General features: G+C 41.1%; 1 protein-coding gene across 2 annotated transcripts in view; it reads right to left on the bottom strand.

The window, feature by feature from the left end:
* Positions 1–26,417, bottom strand: part of PHIP (pleckstrin homology domain interacting protein) — a 944,985-nt gene that overhangs the window by 333,976 nt on the left and 584,592 nt on the right. For both annotated transcript variants that reach the window (XM_029595577.1, XM_029595576.1), the window contains exon 24: positions 16,073–16,180. In XM_029595577.1, coding sequence (XP_029451437.1) covers positions 16,073–16,180 — 108 coding nt within the window. The remainder of the gene's footprint in view (positions 1–16,072; positions 16,181–26,417) is intronic.

The following is a 26,417-nucleotide window of genomic DNA, read 5'->3' as shown; positions in this document are numbered from 1 at the left end:
CTAATGCTTGTCTTAAGATTAGACTACTGCAATTCATTATTTTTAGGCCTATCAGCAAATGTGACAAGACCATTACAACTGCTGCAGAACTCAGAGGCTAGACTTTTGACAGGAACTAGAAGATCAGAGCATATTACCCCAATATTGAAGGACCTTCACTGGTTGCCTGTTAAATACAGGGCTCAGCATAAAATCCTGTCCCTAATTCATAAAACGCTCTACAATGAAAAAATTGAATGGTTAACTTCATCACTTCATTTCCATATCCCTTCAAGAATTACTAGATCAACAAGTACAGGGATGTTGCCAATCCCTTCCCCTAAGATTGCGCATCTAAATAATGTAAGAGAAAGGTCTGTTTCTATTGCAGGACCCCAACTATGGAACTCTATACCACAGGAATTATGATTGGAAGCAGACATTAAATTATTTAAAAAGGGAGTTAAAACATGGCTATTCAAACAAGCCTTCCAAGAGCTGTTAATTTAATGACTTCAGACTACTGATATTATACCAAGGTAATGTATATTTTTATTATCTCTGCTCTTACTATACTGCCTCTCTAACTGTTTAAATTTTATGATTATTTAGTTTACTATTTTATTTTATTTATATTATGAAACTATGTATTTACTTCCTTTCTTTCTTTTGGAAATGCAAATATTTTAATTGAATATTTGCTAACTACTGTAAACAGACTTGATATGCTCACATGAAATGTCAGCATATAAAAAATATTAAATAAATAAATAAATAAATAAATAAAAAGCCCCCATTTTCAGCAGCTCAATGATCATCTGGCTGAAAATAATATTTATGACAGAATAGTTTGGTTTTCGTAAAAGTCACGATAATGAAATCTTGTTATTATCTTTGTTAAATGAAGTGCATTGTGCTGCGGACAAAAAACCCCCTGCAATATTAGTGCAACTCGATTTAGCGGCTGCATCTGATTATGGTTGCCACAGCAAATTATGGCAGAGGCTTAGCTGTGTTAGAATAAGTGGCATTGTGCATAAATGGTTTGAGTCCTTTTTGATGAAGAGGATGCAGAGAGTATGCTGCTAGATTAATTGCTTAAATTGGTATATTTATGATAGAGGGGTACCTCAAGGATCATTTTTATGCACTGCCCTCTTTAATGTGTTTATCGAGAAGTTTTCTTACCTAATTTCATTTCCATTAGTCTTCCTTCACCAATCTAGACCTGCCAGTGGGCTATTTCCCCCTACCAGCATATGGAGGCAGACAACACTGTTTTCCTGTGTGATATCAGTCACCACTTAGGAGGTGGGGCTAGCAGCAGGAATCCAGTATCATTCTGACAAATCATCAGGTCAGATCCCTGACATCTGCAAAGTTTCAAATATTAATAGAAACAAATCTGAGAAGAAATTTCTCTTACCACTACAACAAAAGGAACAACAACTACTTAACTGATATTCTCCTTTTACATTGTACAGACATATGAATCTAAAACCAGTGTGTTATGCACATCTACCAGCTGTTGGAGACAGAACAAAGTTGACATCACAGTATATAAACCCCTGTAGTAACATCAGCCGTCAGTATTCTCTGCAAAAACAAACTGTGGACAAACTAGCAAAACATTTGATTAATTAATTTCCCTCCTTATATCCCCCCACTTACCCCCCCCTCAATTGTTCTTTTGTTAATTTGTTATAAATTGTCGATATAACTCTGTTCGATGTAAAACGCCTCCCCAGGCATCTGTTTGCGTTACAATGTGAACCGATGTGATATCCCTGATGAATGTCGGTCTATAAAAATTTTAAATAAATAAAATAAATAAATAAAATAACAGATAACCATTCCAGCATTCAGCCAACAGGAAAACACTGAGCTCAGACAAAGATTGTAATAACACTAATCTAGGAACTGGATTGACACTTACTAATACTCCCTGGAACAGAGCCACACAGGAGGACCAAAGCACAACCATTCGTTAGCCAAGAGTGGGAAGTTGGATTCACCTGACTGTGCTAAGGAAAAGGAAATTATCAGGTAAGTTGTAATTACTCCTTACTTAACGTACAGACAGGTGAATCCAAAGCCAGTGGGATTTACCAAAGCTACTCCCAAACAGGGCGGGAGGATGCTTGCGAGTCCGATCAACATCGCATGCGCAAAGGTTGTATCTTCCCAGGCCTGCACATCTAAGCTGTAATGCCTGGGAAAGGTGTGTAAGGAGGACCATGCTGTAGCTCAGCAAATGTTGACAGGAGACAAAAATCTAACTTCCACCCATGACACTACCTGAGCCCTTATGGAATGAGTACTAACCTGACCAGGCAACAGCTGCTCAGCATCCACATACGCGGCCGTGACTACCTCCCTAATCCAGCGGGCTACTGTAGCCCGCGACGCCGGCTCACCCTGTTTACTCCCATCATGGAGACTAAACAGAATCAGACTTCCTGAGAGACTCAAAAACGTCTAAATACCGTATTTTCCGGCGTATAAGACGACCCCCAACTTTTCCAGTTAAAATATAGAGTTTGGAATATACTCGCCGTATAAGACTACCCTTCTGTGTCACTACATAACCATACTGTATGTGGTACCCAGTATACAACAACCAGCCAATCACGGCAAGCGATGTACCTTACCGGTGATTGGCTGGTTGTTGTATACAAATCCTGCTTGGATTGGTCAGCTCTCCCTGCTTGCCTAGCCCTCCCTGTCTCCAAGACTATCAGAGCGGTAACGCATCCCTCTGGCCCACCCTTGTATCCTATTACTGGTACCTCCTTCTCTGCCTCTCAGATCTCGCTCCTGAGGACTGCAGTGAAGCGGCGCAGACGTGCATGTGCATTGAGAGGCAGAGAAGGAGGTACTGGTAATAGAGATGTGAATTGGAACCAGAATCGGTTCTGATTCCGGTTCAGATTCACATCGTGTTTTTTTTTTCGTCTGGCCCGATTGGGTTTATTTTTTTTTATTTTTTTTTTTTTTATCGGCTGCGCCTGAGCCGATAAACAAAAAACCCACCCCGACTCTTTAAAACTAATCCCTCAGCTTCCCCCACCCTCCTGACCCCCCCAAGACCTGCCAAATTAATTAAATACAGCCCCCCACCCTCCTGACCCCTCCAAAACCTGCCAAATTAATTAAATACAGCCCCCCACCCTCCTGACCCCTCCAAAACCTGCCAAATTAAATACAACCCCCCACCCTCCTGACCCCTCCAAGACCTGCTAAAAGTCCCTGGTGGTCCAGCGGGGGTCCAGGAGCTGTCCGGGAGCGATCTCCTGGACGTGGGCCGTCGGCTGCCAGCAATCAAAATGGCGCCGACGGCCCTTTGCCCTTACTATGTCACTGGGGTCGACCAATGGCAGCGGTAGCTCTTGTGACATAGTAAGGGCAAAGGGCCGTCGGCTGCCAGTAATCAAAATGGCGCCGACGGCCCTTTGCCCTTACTATGTCACAGGGGCTACCGCTGCCATTGGTCGACCCCAGTGACATAGTAAGGGCAAAGGGCCGTCGGCGCCATTTTGACTGCTGGCAGCTGACGGCCCAAGTACATGAGATCGCTCCCGGACCCCCGCTGGACCACCAGGGACTTTTGGCAGGTTTTGGGGGGGGGGGGGGGGTCAGGAGGGTGGGGGGTTGTAGTAAATTAATTTGGCAGGTCTGGGGGGGTCAGGAGGGTGGGGGGTTTTGTTAGATTTTTATTTTTTTTTTATATTCGCTCCATAAGATGCAGACATTTTTCCCCCCACTTTTGGGGGAAAAAAGTGCATCTTATGGAGCAAAAAATACGGTAATTATTCGCCCTATAAGACGACCCCCGGCGTATAAGACGACCCCTGACTTTTGAGAAGATTTTCAGGGGTTAAAAACTCGTCTTATACGCCAGAAAATACGGTACCTCAAGATATGATTCTTGACATCCAAAAGCCGTAACAGGCGATATGCCTCCATATCTCTTGCCCTGCCCAGAGATGGCAGGGAAATAGACTAATTAAAGTGAAAATCCGAGACTACTTTTGGCATAAAGGGAGTAAACAGCTCCCGGCAAGACAAGGCCTATAGTTCGGATACTCGATGCACAGAACAAATTGCCACAAGAATTAGTAATCTCAAGGAAAGGTTATGCATCAGTTGAAAAGTAGGGCCTGCTAAAATATCCAAAACTAGAGTAAGACTTCAAAAGGGCACCGGTAACCGCAAGGGAGGACGAAAATGCTTTAATCATTTCTTGAAACAGGCCACATTTGGATGAGTGAAAAGAGCCCACCATTCACCTGACCTCAGAAGCAGGCGAGAGCTGCCACCTGGTACCTTTAAGGAATTAAGGGTGAACCCTTTACTTAATCTATCCTGCAAAAATTCCAAAATGAGCAAAATCTTAACTGAACGAGGAAGAACCCTTAATCTTCACACCAAGCCTCAAGCACTCGCCAAATCCACACTTAAGACTAAGGAAGTGGAGAACCTTCTTGCTTGTAGCAAGGCGGCAATCACTGCAGTAAAATATCCATGCTTCACCAACTGAGCCCTCTCAAGGACCATACAATAAGACAAAAACGATTTGGATCTTCATAAAGAACAGGCTGCTGCCTTAGCAGATTCCTGTACATTGGAAACCAGAGGGGAGAGTCCACCAGAAGCCTTCGCAGATCTGCATACCACGGCTCCTGGGCCAATCTGGTGCCACCAGAAGCACCATCCTCCTGTGACTCTCGATCCTCTGAACCATTCTGCCAAAACATGGGCCATGGGAGGAAAAGCATACATCAGCTTGCCCTCCGACCACTCCTACACGAGGACATCTTGCCCAAGGACTTTGGATCTCTCCTGCGACTAAAGAATCGAGGAACCTTCACATTGTGAGAAGTCGCCAGCAGGTACAGAAATGGAATGCCCCAGCAATCCACAATTACCTGAAATACCTCGTTTGACAATTCCCATTCTCCTGGATCCAGATTCTGTCTGCTGAGAAAGTCTGCTCTTATATTGTCTTTTCCTGCAATGTGTAAGGCTAAGATCTCCTGAAGATGCACTTCCACCCATTCCATAAGTTGGGCTATTTCCTGCAACACTTGCTGCTTCTTGGTTCCTCCCTGCCGATTAATGTGAGCCACTGTCATTGCATTGTCCAACATTCTCGACCGCTTGACCCTGCAATCTGTTGCCAAACTGCAAGCATGTCAACTGGATCACACAAGCTTCCAGCCAATTGATGTTCCAGAGACTCTTCAGCACTACAGCGCCCTTGCACCGTCAGTTCCTGACCGTGAGTTCCCCAACCCTGGAGGCTCGCAACTGTCGTGAGTACTAGCCAGTCCAGTAATCTTAGGAAAACCACCTTTCTTAGATGATACACTTTTAACCACTACTTTAGTTGAGAGCAGACCTCCATCGGCAGGTGGAGCCAAATCGAATAGTCTTGAGACTGTGGGCTCCAATGAGACAGTAGAATGCGCTGAAGAGGACGCATATGAGTCCTCGTCCACGGCACCACCACCTCCAGGGTCACCAACAATCCAAGGAACAGAAATTAGGACCACACTGTCAGGTGTATTGTGTTCATCAATAGATGCACCTGTGTATCATCAGTTTATGAATATTGCCCTCCAGCAGGAACACCCTGCCCTCATGTCAAACTGAACACCGAGCTTCTCTAGCAACTGGGATGGCTGAAGATTGCTCTTGAAAGAATCAACCTAGCTCTTGCAACAAGGAGATCAAATTGCGTGAGACTTGGAGCTCTCTTCTAGAATCTTGGCCCGAATCAGCCAGTCATCCAAGTATGGGTGAAGCAATCCCATCTTTTCTTAACTCTGCCGCCGCCGCCACCACCACTACCCTTGGAAAAGTTCTGGGCGCGGTGTCCAAACCAAAAGGTAGCTCTCAAACTGATAATAATGTTCCAAAACTGCGAAACGCAGAAATCGTTGATGCTCTAGATGGATGGGTATATGCAGGTATGCCTCAGACAGCTCAAAGAAACATCAGGAACGCCCCAGACTGTACTGCCATTAGCACTGAGCAAAGGTTTCCATGCAATCCATGACGACACAAAAAAAGGCCCTCCTTCTTGGGCACCACAAAATAAATGGAATATTGGCCCATATTTTCTTGAGACGTGGGCACTGTAACCATAGCCCACAGGCTGAGGACTCTTGATAACGTAACCTCCACTGTCTCTCTCTTCAGTGAAGAGTTGCAGGTGGACACCATGACCGTGAACATGTCCCAAGAAAACCTGCAAAACTCCAGCTCATTGCCATCCCTTATCTCCAACACCCACTGGTCTGTCGTGATCTCAACTCACCTCCGATAAAAGAGAGAGGCGACCTCCTATCTTCTGATATCAGAGGTGGTTCAGCACACCTTCATTGAGAGGCTCGGACGAAACGACTGAGATTTACTCAAAGGTCAAGTCCTCTGAAAAGCCGCTCCTCTGTAGGGTTGAAAATGTCTAAACCCCCTACCATGACTTCTTGTGCTGAAGGATTGTGGCGACTTAATCAAGGAACCAGGGACTTATCCCATTTATTGGCCATTTTCTCCAGCTCATTCCCAAATAAGAGCAAGCCTTTAAAGGGCAACTTCGTAAGGTATGACTTTGAGGTTGTATTGGCTGACCAATTTCTCAGCCATAGCTGATGCTGAGCCACTATTACTGAAGCTACTCCTCTGGCTGATGTGCGGATGAAATCAAAGCCTGCATCTGCCAAAAAGGCAGCTGCTGATTCCATCACTCTCCTGAGAGAGCAATAACAAGTGCGAGCCACCAGGGAATAGCAGAAAGCTATCTGCAAATTCATTGCCATTGCTTCAAAAGGTCTGCTGAAGGATACCCTCAATTCTCCTATCCTATGCATCCATCAAGGTCGCTCCCCCCCTTCTATGGGAATTTCTGTCCGCTTGTTAACAGCACACACAAGTGCATCCACCTTCGGAAAATGTAATTGCTCTCTCACAGGGGATCCAGGGGGTACAGTCCTGCCAAGAGTTGTCCTCCTTTTAAAATTAGCTTCTGGGGCTCCCCATGCAAGATCAATTAATTCTCAAATGGCCTCCATAATAGGGAAGAAGCATGAGGCTTTACTCAAGGAAATCAAAATGGGATCTTTCTTTGGCTCTGACATGGATTCAGCTCCAGGTATTCCCAAGCATCTTCAATGTTTGGGAATCAGAGCCGGTGACTCATCTCTATGAAAGAACCTCAACTTAGTCCTTTATGGCTCCAATCCTGGAGGAATTTCTCCATCCACCAGGGAATAAGGATTGATCTCATCATCCATGCCATCTGGGTTCCCATCGAGCAGGCTGGCTCCCGGTGTACCCAGACGCTTACCAGCAGCACCAGGCATTTTGGGAATTCCCCACTTACAACCCTGACATGTTAAGATTGGCCGGGGACTGTGCTGCAGTCCTTGAAAAAAAAAAATTCTACCCAAGAAAAGGCAGAAGGATCCATGCCAAAATCAGGGGGCAACTGACCTGTGCCCACTGACCTACCTTTCCCTATTGACAATCTAGTTAGGGGAGCCTCAAAATCAGGCAACCCTTCTGGCAGCTTTTTCCATTCCCGCAACAGGCAAGGAAGAACCAGGCTTAGTAAAATCAGAAGGAGATAATTCTCCCTGAGCCTCCAAACAGCACTGACACTATTTGGAGAGAACGCCAGACTGAGATGCCCAAATATGTTAAGCAACTCCTAGGGCAAGGCGCTTAGGTTTCTTCGCTATGGGGGCCATAGACTGCCAATAGCAGTCCTAACAGGCATCTGATTACAGTGCACCCAAAAATTAGGTGCACAATACAGTGCCTATACAAGTGCCCAGCCTGAGCTCCAGCAGGACGCTCAGATAATGCGAGCAAAAAGGAGCGTGCATATGTGCACGTAAAAAGGCACATGCATGCACACACAAATAGGCAGCCTGGGAGGCGCTCCTATGTGTCTAACTAGGTAAACAATCAAACGCACAATGGGCTGCATAGTCTGGCACACAAGCAGGATCCAACAGAACTAAAGAGGGCAGTCTGCAGTGCACGGAAAACAGCGTGAAAATGCTGTGGCCTACCACGTGGCAAACCAGATGAGCCTTGGAGGATTGTCTAGCCACAAGGGATGCTCAATCCGCCAGGCTGCTCCCGTCCCCTAAACGCCACAGAAAGCAGGAACAGTCAGATCGCATGCCGAGCACATTGACCGGGAGGGTGGGGGGAGCAATCCATACTCAACTCCTTCTGTTCATTTTTTTTTTTTTTAAACACTCTTTACCTGAGCTCAGCCCATCTGGCTGAATACAAGTTTGGTCTCTGGCTGGGGGGACCATAAACCTTCACCTCTGCGCATGGCTTCCTGAACCGGCTTGCCTTTCAGCTGTTTTGGGGTTTTTTTGTATGTTTTTTTTTACAGCTATGTCCATGCCAGTTGAAAAACCAGTTACAGGGCCAAGGCACTCATCTGAGGGACCACGGAAATCACCTCAGGAATTCTCAACTGAGGGAGGGACCATATGGTAATCACTACAGAAGAGCGGGGTGAATTAAAATGTTCTTCTTTTCGACTTCTAAAAACTTTAAAGCAATCCTCAGTAGGGATATGCACATCCATCATATGCTGGAGACGGAGAATACTGATGGATTGATGTCACTGCAGGGGTATATATATACTGTGATGTCAGTTTTGCTCTGTCTCCATCTGCTGGTAGAGGTTCATAACCCACTGGTTTTGGATTCACCTGCTTGTTCGCTAAGAAAGGGAGAGATTAACGCATCCATACCTCAATATTGCCCTACTTCAGCATTCTAACCAGAACAGACAGAAAATTGCAGCCATACTTTCAAGGAAGGTTCTGGTCTGGTGTAGCAAGCTTAAAAGAAAGGAAATTAGCAGGTAAGAAAATTTCTCCTTACATCTCATCCTGTTACATCAGACCAGCCCTGACAAGTGGGAAAAAGCAAAGCTTCCCGGGTGGAAGGAAGCGAAGGCTGCCTACAAAACAGCCACCCAAGAAGCTGTTTCCTCCTGTGCCAGCACATCCAAATGATAGTGCTTCACAAAAAATATTCAGAGATGACCACGTAGCCGGCCTGTAAATATCAGCTGGCGCGAGCACATGTGCTTCTGCTCAGGACGCCGAATGCGCTTTGGAGGAGTGTTCGTGCACCAATTCTGGAGGCTTCTTGCCTTTGAGCAAAGAAGCCGAATCAATAGTTTTATTTATCCAGACAGCCAGGGTAGCTTTAGAGGCCGCCTCCCCTTTTTGTGGACCACCAAACAAGACAAAACGGAGACATTCATGCCCTCCAAATAGCTCAGAATAACCCTCTGTACGTCCAGGCACCTGAGGCCCACACATCTCTAGAGCAAAAGCAGAGGGGGAAATTGCTTGATTAATATGAAACATAGAAATGACGGCAGAAAAGGACCAAATGGTCTATCTAGTTTGCCCAGCAAGCTTATTGTAGTATCTACTGCACTGTGTAGGTTACCCCTATGCTTATCAGTTTCCCAGACTGTAAAAGTCAGGGTCCTCATTGGTTGCTGTTTGAATCCAATTCCTCGTTATGCCTTGCCATTAAAGCAGAGAGGTGTTAAGTCCCCCAATATCAATTTTTCACACAACAGGACCCTTATATAACCATTATATTATACAAAACAATTTAAAAAAAATCAGCATCTTATAATATCTCAGACAAATCGCATACAAGCATTATATATCATATAACTTTATTATTTAAACTACATTATAAAAATATACATTTTTACATATGTCATTAACATCACATCCAATCAAATTTTCACTAAATATTCACCAATTGGACATGCCAGTGTTACCCAAATACAATATATTAAAACATACCCCATTCATCCATCACATTCACTCAGTCCCCCACATAAAATCATCCCGAGTGTTCCCAATAGTTTTCTTCAGGATTTTCTTCAGGAGAGTCAATTCTATTTTCTATCCCTATATCTTTGTGCTTGCCAAGTTTACCAATCCAAACTCCACTCCTTCAGATGAATTCTCCCTCAGATTTTCATTTGTGCAGATAGATCACCCTACAAGGTCCTTTGTTTCGCAATTAAGCTTCCTCAGGGGATAATTAACACTGCAAACTCATCTCTAAACTGACTTCTCCAACTTGCACAGATATCAATCCAATGCTGTTAAATGCCCGTTCATGTCCACCACCACTATTTTATGGGAACCATTTCTCCACAATTAAGACGTCTCTTATTCTTTTCCACAAATCTCCACCGTTTTAACTCAACATGTTTATCACAGCCGCCTGCTGCCTGTTTCTCGTATGCCTTCATATATAGAAACATAGAAACATAGAAATGACGGCAGAAGAAGACCAAACGGCCCATCCAGTCTGCCCAGCAAGCTTCACACATTTTTTCTCTCATACTTATCTGTTTCTTTTAGCTCTTGGTTCTATTTCCCTTCCTCCCCCACCATTAATGTAGAGAGCAGTGATGGAGCTGCATCCAAGTGAAATATCTAGCTTGATTAGTTAGGGGGTAGTAGGGGTAGTAACCGCCGCAATAAGCAAGCTACACCCATGCTTATTTGTTTTAACCCAGACTATGTTATACAGCCCTTATTGGTTGTTTTTCTTCTCCCCTGCCGTTGAAGCAGAGAGCTATGCTGGATATGCATCTAAAGTGAAGTATCAGGCACATTTGGTTTGGGGTAGTAACCGCCGTAACAAGCCAGCTACTCCCCGCTTTGTGAGTGTGAATCCTTTTTTTCTTCTCCCCTGCCGTTGAAGCTATGCTGGGTATGCGTGAAGTATCAGTTTTTCTTCTCCCCTGCCGTTGGAGCAGAGAGCTATGCTGGATGTGCATCGAAAGTGAAGTATCAGGCACATTTGGTTTGGGGTAGTAACCGCCGTAACAAGCCAGCTACTCCCGGCTTTGTGAGTGCAAATCCTTTTTTCCACATTTCCTCTTGCTGTTGAAGCTTAGAGTGATGTTGGAGTCACAGTAACCATGTGTATGTTCAATAGTGTATGTTCAATAGTGAATCATCACTCATCACGATCTTATTTAAACAGTTTTTAATGCCTCACAGAATCGACCCAAACTTCCTCACGGCAATAAGATCGTGGTGAGTGATGATTCACTATCGAAGGCGCTGCAGATGCCCACACTTGCAGCACCTGAACTACACGTTTATGAGAATGCTGTTTGACCGATAAGAATTCTAGAGTAAAAAGGCGGATCAACTTCTGGAACCAAAGCTCTAGAGATGGGACTGTTGGGACAATCCAATTGAGAAGGATAACGTTTTTGCCCATCAGGCCCATCTTTGCTATTAAGAGCCGGAGGTTAGAACGTATCCCATTAATCCCAGCTGTATGCCGACCAAAGAGCCAAATGTTCGGGTCAAATGGTAAGGTTTGTTGAGTAAGTGTTTGGGTTTTTGCATGGACTTGTCGCCAAAAAGCATGTGGGCAAGTCCAGAACATGTGGACATAATCCCCAGTCCCTATATCACCATTTTGGACAACTGGTGGACTGTACCTGAGAGGCCTTAAAGACCCTGTCTGGTGTCCAGTAGAATTGCCATAGAAATGTTGTGTTTCTCAAAGGCTCATGTTTTCTGATAGCTGTGGTATATCTGTAAAACATTTCTGAAAAGTTGAAAAGGAGAGTCGAAATTCCGTCCAGGCAGACCACTGTTGGAATAATAACTTAAACCCCGAGTCCTGTGAAACTTGCTTCAATTGTTGGCGAAAGCAAGCAATGGTGGGTCTAGCCTCCTTTGTGGAACAGCATGGACCACCCTGTGTATATTTCTGGGTGACAGGCATTCCTGTCATATCCACCCCCAGCATCTCCGCCAGATGTCTGGCCTGGAGGTATGCATAAAAATAGTGATTTGGTATCTGAAATCTCTCTCATAGTTTGTGAAAGCTAAAGAAAAGATGTGTGTCAGGTGAATATAATTGTTACAAATGAGTGAGTCCTAGCTGCTTCCATTGGGTAAATACAGTGTGGCCTAGTCCTGGTCGAAATAAAGGGTTTTGAGTCAATGTCAACAATGAATGATCGGTTGTGGAGTGGTTCATTAATTGGCATAGGTATCTCCAGGCCAATCTACTGGAATTAAGCAGAAGATGTGTTTTTAAATGTCCCGGTACTGATTTTGGCAAGCCCAAGAGCAAGGCATTTAAGGAGCGAGTACCGTACCATCTTCGAAGGTGTTGTGCTGGGAGGTAGAATGATGTCTCCCAAACAATGTCCTAATCCAACATAACATGGAGGTGAGGTTATATAGCTGAAGGTTGGGGCAACTCATCCCCCCCCCCCCCCAGTGCCAAGGACCTTTTAAGTGATCTTAGAGATATTCTAGCCCTCTTCCCTGCCCAAAAGAAATCATTAAATAGTTTATCTAGAGCTTTTTGATTTTGCCTAGTGAGCCATACCAGGACTATTTGTAATATATACAGCCATTTGGGGACAACCATCATCTGGAGGAGTTGTACTTTCCCCCAAAGGGAGATTGGGAGCCCTCTCCATTTTTTGAGCAGTGACGCAGTAGCATTCAGAAGTGGGCGGACATTGGCTTCGTGTAATTGGGTTGTGTCTATCAGTATTCGTACCCCTAGGTATTTCATTTCTTTTACTACCCATTTTAAGGGGAAGGTGCCAGGCCATGTCCGTTTCAAGGTGCCCCCTATATCCAGGACCTCAGACTTATCCTGGTTTATCTTTAAACCTGCGAACCTGCCAAACTGTGTCTGCAGTTATAAAAGAAGAGGCAGAGATGTAATTGGATCAGTTAGGAAAATAAGGACGTTGTCTGCAAAATCCGCTACTTTTAATGATGCTGGATCTTGGTAGAAACCTGGTGTATCAGATGCACTAGTGATCTTCCGAAGGAGGGGGTCTATGGATAATATATATAACAACTGAGAGTGCGGGCATCCCTGCCTCACCCCCCTATTAATCTCTACAGCTGTAGATCTTTCCCCATTGGCTACTATATGTGAAACAGGGGTGTGATACATTAGGAAGATATAATGTATTATGTTACCTCGGAGTCCAAACCTTTGCAGTATAGAGAAAAGGTAGGGCCAGAAGACTATCAAAAGCCTTTTCTGAATCGAACCCATGTATACTAGTTTATGTAGTGCTGGTATGCAGCTATGTTGGCAATAAACATTGCACCCTGGAACACCTTCCTCCCAAGAGCATCCATCGCTCGGTGCTCTTTCCCTGTGGGTGCTGAGGAACAGGTCTGAATGCACTTGACCTTCTTAAGGGTGGATTTGACTTCCACTGATAGGTGAGGTAGCTGGCACTTGTTGAATCTGAGAGCCTTGTGGACGAGATATACTGCCTCTACCTTCCTGTTCACAGGAGGCACTGTGAGGTGTGTTCCCACATCCTCAACAGTTACTCCACAAGGATCTCAAGTATTGGGACTGCCACAATCTCCTTGGGAGGCTCCATGAACTGGAGGATGTCAAGCATTTTGTGACTGGTATCCTCTTCAGTCATTAACTGAAAGAGGATGGCTTCCACCATCAACCAAATAAACACTGCAAAGGAGAGGGACCTCCGGCGAGGACTTCCTAGGTTCCAGTGGAGGAAATAGATCTGAGGGTTGACCATTAGAAGAATCATCAGAGACCACGGATGAGTCATCCTCCAAGGGTCACAGGTGTCCTCATCTCCACTGTCATCAACAGGAGACAAGGTCCTAGGTGCTCAGACTCTGCCCAGAAATGTAGGCACCAGTGGAACTGGACATGAGATCTCAAAGCCTGGTGTCTTCTTCGGCCTTAGGGGAGCTTCCTCCTCCAAGGGACTGGCAACACAACTGGATTGGCAAATGGTGTGGCGGCACCCTGCAAGGCACCAACTGCCCCGGGAATAGACACCGGCTGGGTTGGCAAGATGCCGATAAGTGCCTAAAGGGATTCCAGCAGCAGCTCAAGGAATGCCTGTGCCAGTGTCATCAGTGCTGCAACACTAAGGCCACGCATTGCCTTTTTGACAGCTAGCTGCACATGCCTCTTCAATTCCTTCTCAAACATCACAGATGTCAAAACAAGCTGGGAGGCAGGTGGTGTAACTAGATCCTCTTCAGAACTGAGAGGAGGGTCGATGGCTGGCATCGGGACTGATGGAGACTGTGGCAGACATAGATGGAGACTTGACTCTCCTCACTGTGGGGTCGCTTCAGGGGCATCACAGCATAAGCTGGTGCAACCCCATGTACAGCCCATGCATCAACTGGGACCGATCCCAATGCTTCTTCGGCTTCCCTTGATGCTAGGAACGGTTCTTTCCCGGTGCCAAGGATGACAAACCCACAGCCCTTGACCTGCAGGAAAATGATGATGGTCATTCTCTGACGTCACTTTCAGCCGACAATCTTGACAGAACCAACAGCCCCGCTGATTTTGAAGGCTTGGTGTCCATCAGTGTGGTTCAGAGGTCGATGGATTAGTCTTTCCCAGCTCAAATGCTCCATATCTTGGTGAGCCAAACCTTACGTCCCTTCGGAGTCATCTTGGCTCATTTGCTGAAACCCTCGACATCGTGCGATGCCCCAAGGTAGAGAACACATCTGTCATGGGGGTCCATGATAGACATGGCTCTCGTACACCTGGGGCACAGCTTAAAATACTAAGTGGACATGTCATCAGGAAATAATAGGCATGCAAGATCAAAATCAATGGCAGCAGCCGTAGATGGCTGGCTGGCACCCAGCGCACTGCTGCCCTGGGGTATCGACAACAAAAATAAACTTACCAATAAACTGTGAAAAACCTATCTAGGACGTTAACAGGAGAAACAGGGAGAACCCTGCATCAAATGCAAGAGGCAGCGCAAAAATAATCATGAAAAAGTAGAAACTGAAAAAGTAGGTCAAAATGTTGGCAAAGTGAGGCTTTCACTTGACCGCGAGACAGGCTCTGCGGAAAAAGACACTGAAGGGGACCCAGCCTGGATGCGTTGTATAATGCATGCCGGAACATGCTCAATGAGGCTCGGCCAAAGTTCTAGAAATTTTGACACAAGTTTTCGGTGCCTGACTCCATACAATGTCGTCACCCATGTATGGGGACTGCCATCCTGCTTGTCCTCTGAGAAGTCACTTATCCAGCCAAGTAGTTAGTTGAATATCCAATGGGTGAATCAGAGTGGTGCTTCTTATCTCGCTAACTTAGCTAGATAAGAAGTGATATTCGTACTTATCCAGTTAAGTTAATCGGATAAATCAGAACTGCCATAGAGTTGGTCTAACTTTGCCGGATAAAACTTATCTAAGTAAGTCGCGCCAAAAATGGGGATATTCGGCAGTATAGCCATGCTGCCAAATATCTAAGTTAGTCGGATAAGTTTTATTCTGAATATTCGAGCCCATTAAAGTTTACCAAGGTGATTTTAGAGCCAGATAAGTATCTTAGATTTTTGTTTAACATTTACATAAGTATATCATGCAGTTTGAATGAAGACGCTAAAAGGTTTCAGAAAAGTGGTATACGATTTGAAATCTGATGCCCTATATGATTTTTTCTGTAGTCCGTTGCAGGCAATAGATTGCAGATTTTAGCTGTCAGCACCTTATAATTTCTGATACTTTTTAAACATATAGATTTCAAGTTGTGTGCCACTTTGAGTCATGTTTAGTATGGAATTACATGAGAATTTGGGTATCTGAATGTTAAAAATTGTGTTCCTGCACCTGTTCATTGAGACAAAATGGCTAAAATATGCCAGTCACTAAGTTCCCTTCCTAAGTCCTGCTGAATCTTATTGAGATCTCAGATAGCCCACAGCCCAGCACAGGGCTGCTGGTAGGGCTAGCCCTGAACCTACAAACAGAAAAGAAAAGCTATTTTGCCTACTGTAAGAGTGATGCATATAATCACCATACACTCATGCAAATAATTTCTTCAACAGACTGATTATTTTGGAGGACAACTGGAAGAATACGCCAATTATATTCAAGATTGTGGCTTATATGAAAATATGAATAAGTTTTACAGCTGACCTGAAAAAAAGTGTACTGAAACCTATTTCCATTACAGATTTAAGTGGAGAAAGAGAAAAGCATACCCTTAATTCCATTTTATGCCACGGCTGTTTTTTGGGATTAATGCTATATATTCTGTTCTTCTTAGCCATTTCAACATACGCTTCATGTCCTTGTCGAAAATAGTATACCTGAAATGACAAGTTGCAAATTAATTAAAAAAAAATAAGCTTAACATTATAGTTAACAGTTTTTCAAATACAGAAGTCTTATAATCTTCATGTTAATTGTATTTTTGATCTTTTGTTTTGAACAAACTGCAACTCAACTTCCTCAAATAACAGCATCTCAAATATATGTCCTATATTTAAAAATCAATCCATTTTTATTTTTATTACAAGACTTCTATTTTTAAAAATCTCTGGGCTTGAATTTCAGATCGAATCTTTCATATTTTGGTCCAGTTTTGGGATGATGAAAAATATGCTAATCAACAACATATTACTTACAATAACTAGGCTGAGGATATCTTTACTAAACAGTTGAAAAGCCTTGACCATAATAAAACTATGAAATGGATTTTTGCCACAAAATAACAGCAAAACGAAACTTTTATTTATTTCATCATTTTCTGCTCCATTAATTACATGTTGAAAACAAATAGCTTAATACATAAAGTAATTCAAACTAATATTAACAAGTACACAATACAAAAAAAAAATCACAATAAAAATGACAAAATCCATAAAATTATCAGTCATAGACCTGACCAAATAAGACTGCTTTTACTTTCTTCAGAAACGTCAAAAAATTCTAAGGAATTTAGCCATTTTATATAAAGTCATTCCATGTGACGATCACAACAGTTTACATCATGACAAAAATATTATTAGTAGCCAATTACAATCACTTGATATGTTCATATCTCATAAATTTTAGCAAAAGACATGTACATTGACTAAGACGGTCAGGGGAGGGGAAATATATAGGGATGAAGTAGTTGGGAAGAGGTAGCATTTTTAACAAAAGGTGCTGTAGGGATATAAAGGAGGGGGTTGAGTGAGGGTGTTTCAGATACATTTATTTGTGTTGGGTTGGAAAGAAAGTGATAAGGGGTACTATAGGTAGGATCATCATGAGTTTGTCAGTGTAGGAGCAAATGATAATTTCAGAAAGGTTAAGTGAGATTGTAGGCATTTTGAAATAACCACGTTTTTATTATTTATTTATTTTATTTATTTAAGGGTTTTTATATACCTCGGCACGTTAGGAAACATCACCTTGGTTTACAATGAACATTAACTTAGCAAAAGCTTTACAATCCAAAAACAAATAAATAAGGGTACATAGCACATAACATTAAAATTATAAACTAAAATAGGAGAGCATAAATGAAATAAGGGTACATAGCTGATAACATTAAACTCGAGAATAAATAATATCAAATAAATTCAAAAGAAGCGCATTTGGCCAGAGGATCAAAGTAAAGAGTACAAATAATTACATTCTGGGCAATATAATACATGATATGTAGATTATATATAGTTCAGAAGAAAACTGATGGATCAGTTCCAATATTAAGAGAGCTGCAAGTATATAGGTCAAATGGAGTGCTAAGCGTGATTGAAAGTAACTGCATGGCATGAGTAGAATAAGTGGTATGATTAGCCTATTAAATGTTATAGTCTGAAGGGAAGTGTTCATAAATTGTAGGCTTGTTTAAACAGCCAGGTTTTCAGGTTCTGCTTAAATTTCTTGTGGCAGGGTTCTTGGCGCAGATCTGTGGGCATTTTGTTCCATAAGTTGATTCCAGCTATCGTGAATGATCTTTTTCTTGTTGAAACATATTTTGTATTTTTGAGCGTAGGAAAGGAGAGTTTAGCCTGGTGCATTTTTCTTTGAGGTCATGTCTAAATTTCTTTGTTTCAGTAGTTAGGCATAGTGTCTAAGGTTGAGAGTTCCAAAGTGTAGGGCCTGCAATGGAGAACATACAGTCTCTTATTGTTAGGTGTGTAAATGACGGCACAGCTAGTAGTCATTTATTATGAGATTTTAGTGATCTCTCTGGCATGTATGGTTGTAGCGCCAGCCCTACCAGGCCAGCATTGTCAGAATGGAGGGAGGAATGTATTAATGATAAGACTTTGTAATGGATTCACGATTGTATTGGTAGCCAGTGCAGAGCTATCAGCGATTTTGAGATGTGATCAAATTTCCTGGATCCTGTTAGAAGTCTAGCTGCAGCATTCTGTAGTAGTTGTAGGGGTTTTTTTTTTCTTTTTTTTTTTTATAAGACCTTTAGGTGCTCAAGTTTGAAAAAATGAGGGTTTGTAGTACCGTACGGAAGTCTACTTGAGTCAGCAATGGTTTCAGTCTATATAATAATCGTAACTTAGCATAGCCTGATTTGATTAATTTGTTTGTGTGCTTTTCCATAGTTAGGTTCTCATTAATCTGTACTTCTAGGTCCCGAACTTGGTCTGAGGGTGTGATACTGAAGTCATCCATGTCCAGTGTCTGCGGAGGCATAATTGGGGGATTTCTTCTTAGCAGAATGACTTCCATTTTGTGTTTAGAGATAGTTTGAGATTAAAGAGTTCATGTTGAATAGTCTTCATGTATGATGCCAGCGTCTTTACTGTATTTTCAATGGAAGTGGTGTATGGTATGTAAAATTGAATGTCATCAACATATCGGTAGAAGGCGATTCCATGATTAGATAGTAATTTACACAGTGGGAGCATGAAGAGTTGCAGATAGTACTGTTAAATCCCCATAATGTGTGGTTCGTTAAGGATATGAGTAAAGTCTCGGTAGAGCGATTTGTTTCTGTATCCGTATTGGTTTGGACGTAAAAGTAGTGAATTCCATAACTGAGGCACTACAATGGAAAATGCATTATTTTTTGTTTCTTGTAATCTAAATTCAGGAAAGGAAGAAACCTCTAATAAATTTTGATTCTGTGTTCTCAAAGACCGTGATGGAACATATCTAGTCAATCAAAAATTGACTATTTTTGTGTGTCCGAATTGTTCACCAAACTAAATTAACTTCTCTTTTCTTTACATTTTTATTTTTCTCTCATCATTTGTTTTGAGTATACTCTGATTTGTTTTTTTAAATTAAAAGCAAGTTCTGTACCTTTGAATGCTGGTAAATCAAGTCACATTTTGGCGGGAGTACTGACAGTGTATATTCTCAGTCCGCTGAAACGCCAACAGATACAGATAGGATACAATAATTTAGAGTAAGGTTTCTCTATTTTATTTATTTTTTTTATTTCTATTGCTTGACAGAATATTTAAAGTATTACATTAATAACTCCTTATTTTTGACCAAAGAGTTTAGGGCTTATATTCAAAACACAAAATTACCCTTCTATGCATTTGGTGACAATTTTAATTGTGGCTGCATAACAAAAAAATGTTTGATGCGCCAGGACTGCTTACAATATGTCTTTTAAGTTAATACTCACTGATAAATTAATGGTTCAACTAAAAATTTATTAAAAAAAACATATATATGAAGCAGCCCACATTGTGTATGTATATATATATATATATATATATATATATTACACACACACAAGATTATTAATAGTTACTGCCACATTATCTATTTAACATTATGGGGTGTTACACTGTTAAAAATGTTATTAATTGCTAGCCTAGCTGTTGTCATATTTTAGCTTGCGAATTCATTATATGCAAGCACAAATATATGAATATTTTAACCCATTAGTAAATAAATTTCAAAACTTTAATCTTTGTATGTTTATCAAGTAAAATATATTTTTATCTAATATAATAACATATCATACTGTGCTTCTAGCTTTTGGAAAGAAGTCTTCTTAAAGGATACTGCTGGAATGGTCACCTTTTCAGATATGCTTTTTCTAAGAACATAGGTAATCACTTTCCTTAATATTCATGTTTGTAGAAGCCACTTGTTCTCTTAAATGCCAGATACCAGTTTCAGTATTGTTTTTATCTGTGTAAATCGCTTGTTTCGAATGTTAGATATTTGTTTATAAGTGGTTTTTAACTGTGAAAGCATTTTATGTAGTTTTCATGTGTCTACTAGTATGTGTGTACTCACCTAACACTTTTAAACAATATTTTTTTTCTTATTTGTGCACATTTTATTAATATATTAATATATTATTTGCTTGCATAGTCCCTGAAGCAGCCCACATTGTACGGGCGAAACTCTGCCCCAGTCAGGCCATCTCTGTTCTATTAATTGTATAAATTGAAGCATCTTTTGACACCAATTCAATTTCATTTTGGTTGCATAGAAGAGTATGGGCAATAGCGTCAAAGGCAGCCGAGAGGTCAATTAGCACCAGGATATAAGAATTGTCATTGTTAAATCCCCGAAATATGGGGTTTGGTCGTAAAATGTGGTGAATTCCATAATTGAGGCACTACAATGGAAAATGCATTATTCCTGGTTTCCTGTAATCTAAATTCAGGAAAGGAAGGAAGCTCTAATAAATTTTGATTCTGTGATCTCAAAGACCATGATGGAACATATTTAGTCAATCAAAAATGTTCGTTATATAGTGCTTTATGAGTTAACAATAACCCCTTAAATTTAATCCTTTCAGATATGGGGAGCCAATTTAACTCCTTTTTAAAGGAAGTTAATTAGTACTCCACGTCAGACCATAGATCATTCTTACAGCTGCAGTTTGGACTAAATCAAGAACATGAACAAGATTTTGGGTAAACTTAATTATAATGAATTTATTTATTTAGACATATTACATACCGTTGTTCCATGTGTAGATCACATCGGTTTACAAACTGACGTTCATAATTATAACACAACCAACAAATAAACAGATTAGTTACAGAGGAGGTATTCACAGTTAGGCATTGATATCTATCAAGAGAAATGTACTAGTACAAATGAAAATTGATCTAGTACGTTAGGCAAAGAGTAAGGATAATTATTTGTTTATTTAAAGCTTTTGATACGGTTCCACACAGGAGACTGGTGAATAAAACAAGAAGCTTAGGAATGAGTGCCGAGGTGGTGACCTGGATTGCAAACTGGTTGACGGACAGAAGACCATGTGTGATGGTAAATGGAACTTTCTCTGAAGAGAGAGCGGTGTTGGGACCGGTCCTGTTCAATATCTTTGTGAGCGACATTGCGGACGGGATAGAAGGTAAGATTTGTCTCTTTGCGGATGACACTAAGATCTGCAACAGAGTGGACACGCTGGAAGGAGTGGAGAGAATGAGACGGGATTTAAGGAAGCTGGAAGAGTGGTCGAAGATATGGCAGCTGAGATTCAATGCCAAGAAGTGCAAAGTCATGCATATGGGGAGTGGAAATCCGAATGAACTGTATTTGATGGGGGGAGAAAGGCTGATGTGCACGGAGCAGGAGAGAGACCTTGGGGTGATATTGTCTAATGATATGAAGTCTGCGAAACAATGCAACAAGGCGATAGCAAAAGCCAGAAGAATGCTGGGCTGTATAGAGAGAGGAATATCGAGTAAGAAAAGGGAAGTGATTATCCCCTTGTACAGGTCCTTGGTGAGGCCTCACCTGGAGTACTGTGTTCAGTTCTGGAGACCGAATCTACAAAGACAGAGACAAGATTGAAGCGGTACAGAGAAGGGCGACCAGAAAGGTATAGGGACTTCATCAGATGTCATATGAGGAGAGATTGAAGAATCTAAATATGTACACCCTGGAGGAAAGGAGGAGCAGGGGCGATATGATTCAGAGTTTCAGATACTTGAAAAACTTTAATGATCCAAAGACAACAACAAACCTTTTCTGTCAGAAAAAAATCAGCAGAACCAGAGGTCACGAGCTGAGGCTCCAGGGAAGAAGACTAAGAACCAATGTCAGGAAGTATTTCTTCACAGAGAGAGTGGTGGATGCCTGGAATGCCCTTCCGGAGGAAGTGGTGAAGTCCAAGACTGTGAAGGACTTCAAAGGGGCATGGGATAAACACTGTGGATCCATCAGGTCTAGAGGACGTGTATAAAGAGGAGGCAGCAAAACACTGCACGGAGAGGCAGTAGCCACAGAGGCATTCACGGAGCGGTATGCCAGTGGACAGTGGTTAGTGTTCCACCTTCACGGAGCGCAAGGATCGAGGGCTGCCATCTCCAAATTATAAAAAAAACAAAACAAAAAAAAAACAAAACAGGGGTGGGTAAGAGTATGTAAAATTAACGGTGAGTTCATAGGCTATAGGTATTACCAATTATTAGGCTTGTTCAATATTTGTTGATAGTTAATGTGACTTTCAATGCATACTTCACTTTCAATGCATATCCAGCATAGCTCTCTACTTCAACGGCAGGGGAGTAGAAAAATAACCAATAAGGGCTGAATAACATAGTCTGGGTAAACAATAAGTATGGGTGTAGCTTGCTTATTGCAGCGGTTACTACCCCCCTAACTAATCAAGCTTGATAGTTCACTTGGATGCAGCTCCATCACTGCTCTCTACATTAATGGTGGGGGTGGAAGGGAAATAGAACCAAAGGTTACTAAGAGCCAAGAGAAACAGATAAGTATGAGAAAAAAAAGAAGTGTGAAGCTTGCTGGGCAGACTGGATGGGCCGTTTAGTCTTCTTCTGCCGTCATTTCTATGTTTCTATGTTTTATATACCGAGGTTCAGGTAACAGAGTTACTAATCACTTCGGTTTACATTCCAAACATCAAACAAATGACATAAGATATGTCTTACAATGAACAAGGTAGAAAACAACTTGGAAACAAATAACATGGTAGAACAAGGTGTAACAAGGTGGGGGAGTTGGTCTAGTGTGGCCTAAAGCCAACTAGAATGGGGAAGGTTGACTAAGAGAGGGGTAGAGGGGAAAATGCAATTATAGCTTTATTAAATATGGTAACGGGTACTTAGGGTACTTAATTATAAATTAAGTACCTATAAATATAATAATAATAAATTAATTATATAATAATAATAATGAATTAAGTACCTATAATTAAGTAATTATAATTAAGTACCTAAGTACCTAATTATAAATTAAGTACTTAGGTACTTAATTATAAATGAAATGCTAGTTTTCATGTCATAGTGAGTTGTTTTGAGAATCTTCCATTCTCTCGTTTGATTGATTTATTCTTCATGATTCTATTGTTATTTTGTATCGTCCTTATTTCTGTGGTTCTGTATATTCTGATGGTTTAAGTTAAATTATATGCTTTTCTGAATAGCCATGTCTTTAGTTTACATTTCTGGTAGAGTGCCTAACGCCTCTGGCAGGGAATTTCAGGGCTTTGGACCTGCTATTGAAAATATTCGATCTCTTATTTGCGTCAGATGTGTGTGCCATATTGTGGGAATAGACAATAATCCTTTATTTTGAGATCTTAGTGTTTGTTGAATTACAATAGTCCAAATTACAAAGGACCAACGATTGCACTAATATATAGAAATCTTGAAATGACAAAATTTGATGTAAAGGGCTACTACATGTAATTTAATCAAGGATATTTTAGCCACTTTCTTAATTTAAGACTTTAATGTAAGACGAGTGTCTATAATTACATCTAAATTGCACACTTCTTCTTTTAATAAAATTGGTATCCCATCAAATACCACATTTAGTTCCTTCTTCACTGATCCAGTTCTTTCCACTCACAAAACAGTTATCTTATTACAAATTAAAACTGATTTGTTTTTTACAATCCAAGATTTAATCATGTTCATCCCCTTAAAAAGTTTCTCAACTGGGAAATTATTAGCTTCCCTACTTGGGATATGAAATTGATCATCAGCAGCATATACTTGATAGATAAAACCTGACCTAAAGAACTCATATATAAATTAAAGGGCTGTTGATAGTGCGATCCTTGGGGCACTGCTACAGAATAAGAAAACCATTCTGACCAACTCCCATTTAAAAACACTCGCTGCTTTCCATCTGACAAATAAGACTGAAACCACTTCAAAACCACTCCTATTATCCCCATCCTTAAGTTTTCCAATAACACAACAGCGTCTACCATATCAAAGGCAGAAGAGATAGCCATTGAATAAGAACTCCAGTTTGAGAAATTTCTAAATCTTGATGGATATCATCAAAAAAAGAAACAAAGTTTCAGTTCTTCTCTATTGACAAGAACCATATTGCTCACTATCCAGTACCTTACAGTCTTCCAAAAAATCATTAAGTTGAGATAAAACCCACTTTTCCAATACTTTACTTAAAGAACAAAGATTGGAAATTGGGCAATGATTGGAGATCAAAGCTGCGGACTCCGCTGAATATTTTAAAATAGGCTTAATGATAGTTTTTTTTTAATTCTAAAGGTACTAAACCCTTGTGTCAATGACAAATTTATTCTTTTTAATAATTTGTCGCCTGTATATTGTATCATATTTTTAACTAAATAAAAAGGTCATGGATCAGATGCTACAACCATAGCCCAAATTTGATTGATAATATCCAACAAACCTCTCTTAGATAAAGAAATAAATGTATCCCAACTAGTTAAATAAGAAGGCACAGCAAATTCAGTTTCTGATACTTCCAATGATTTCCTTAATTCTGCTTGAAGAGTATTAATCTTAGTTTGAAAATACATCGTAAGTTCTTCGGTCATCCGGGCAAAATCTAACATTTTCTTCAGTTGCTTTAATAATTGCTTTGCAATTATAAATAACTCGTGAGGCTTATTCAATGAATTATCTATCATCATTGAATAAAATTATTTCTAGACTGAATATTAAATTTTAAAATAATATTTAGATATAGTTGTAGGGCCTTAGCCCCTACTAAATTTAATTCCTTTCTAGGATCAGGTAAGCAGTGTAAGGTTTGTTCTATGGGGATTAGAATCTAATTATCTGAAAGATAAGTTGTAGTGGTATTTTTCACACTCCAATTAAAATCTAGTCAGGGGCAATTTTTGGTTGCATCATTTAAAGTTATGGGCCAAATTCATTTTTAAGATCTAGAGCATTTTCACTTGTAGCCCCCACATTGTAGAATGTGCTACCAATGGATGTTAGATCAGAAAAAAATTATCTTGTTTTTTATATTTAAAAAGTCTAGATTTGGGTTTGTTTTTTTCTAATAATTGATTGATATGGTTTTGATACAATTCAGGTATTTCTTATAGAGAACTTATTTTCTGTTAATATGCTATTGAACTGGATATTGGCTATCTTTAGTGAGAGGGTTATGATACTGTTAGAATATTTAATTTTAATTTATGAATCAGCAGGAATTGTTTGTTTTTATTTGTTTTATTGATCTGTCTTATTGTAAACTGCATTGGATGACTGTGTCTGGCATCTGGTCAATAAGACATTTTAAATAAAGGGTTAGAAAAGTATATCACCTCTCTCTCCCATGTGAATTGCTGTAGTAGTTGCTTCCAGCCACTATAAAAGGCAGAGAACCCTGGGGAGTATGGATTCTTACAGGGTCATTTATCAAAATGCATTATGGTGTCAACGTGCGCATTAATGCCATAAAGCATGTGATAACACTAGCACATGGCGTGAAAGCAAATTTTGAAAAGGGGTGGGAGTAGAGAGGAGTATGGTTGGGATTCATGGAAATTAGGGGCAATATCACACCACGTGATAGTATGTGTTATGCTATCACATGGTTTTAATGCCGGAAATAACTACATCTTTTTCCCTGGCATTAAGCTGTGTGATATGACCGAAACGCAATCCGCAGCATTTTTTTTTTAAAAAGAGAGAGAGAGAGAGAATCTATAAGGCCCTCATAGTAGTCAAGTATTTATATCTCTATAGGAGGGCCATCTAATAGCTCGAGGTGAGGTGTTGGTTTAGGGGCCAGTTTTTCATGCAGAGTGAGACAAACGAACAGCACAGTACACCTCAGTGGAGATTTGATGTCATTTGGAGTGAGGAAAGTCTCAAAAAGGTGACATTTCTATTATGTTCTCTCACCTGATCAAGGTGACGCCAAATCTCCACCGAGGTGTACTGTGCTGATCGTATGTCTCACTCTGCATGAAAAACTGGGCCCTAAACCACCACCACCTCACCTTGAGCTATTAGATGGCCTTCCTATAGAGATATAAATACTTGACTACTATGAGAGCCTTATAGTCTCTCTCCCTCTGCAAAAAGCAGAGTTGCTTACCTCTAACAGGTGTTTTCCTGGGACAGCAGGATGTTAGTGCTCACATATGGGTGACATCATCAGAAGGAGCCCTGTCACGGAACACTTTTGTCAAAGTTTCTAGTACTTTGACTGGCACACTGAGCATGCTCAGCATGCCACTAACCCTGTAGCCACCAGGGGTCCCCCCTTCAGTCTCGTTTATAGCAAAAGTACGAGCGAAAAATAAAATAATAAAACGTAAGCGAACCCAACTCTGCGGGGTGGTGGGTGGGATTCGTGAGAGCTAACATCCTGCTGTCCTGGGAGAACCCCTGTTGC

This window comes from Rhinatrema bivittatum, chromosome 3, assembly GCF_901001135.1.
Source record: "Rhinatrema bivittatum chromosome 3, aRhiBiv1.1, whole genome shotgun sequence".
Lineage (NCBI taxonomy): Eukaryota > Metazoa > Chordata > Amphibia > Gymnophiona > Rhinatrematidae > Rhinatrema > Rhinatrema bivittatum.
The sequence above is the reverse complement of the archived record's forward strand: the minus strand, read 5'-3'. Positions and strand labels throughout refer to the sequence as shown.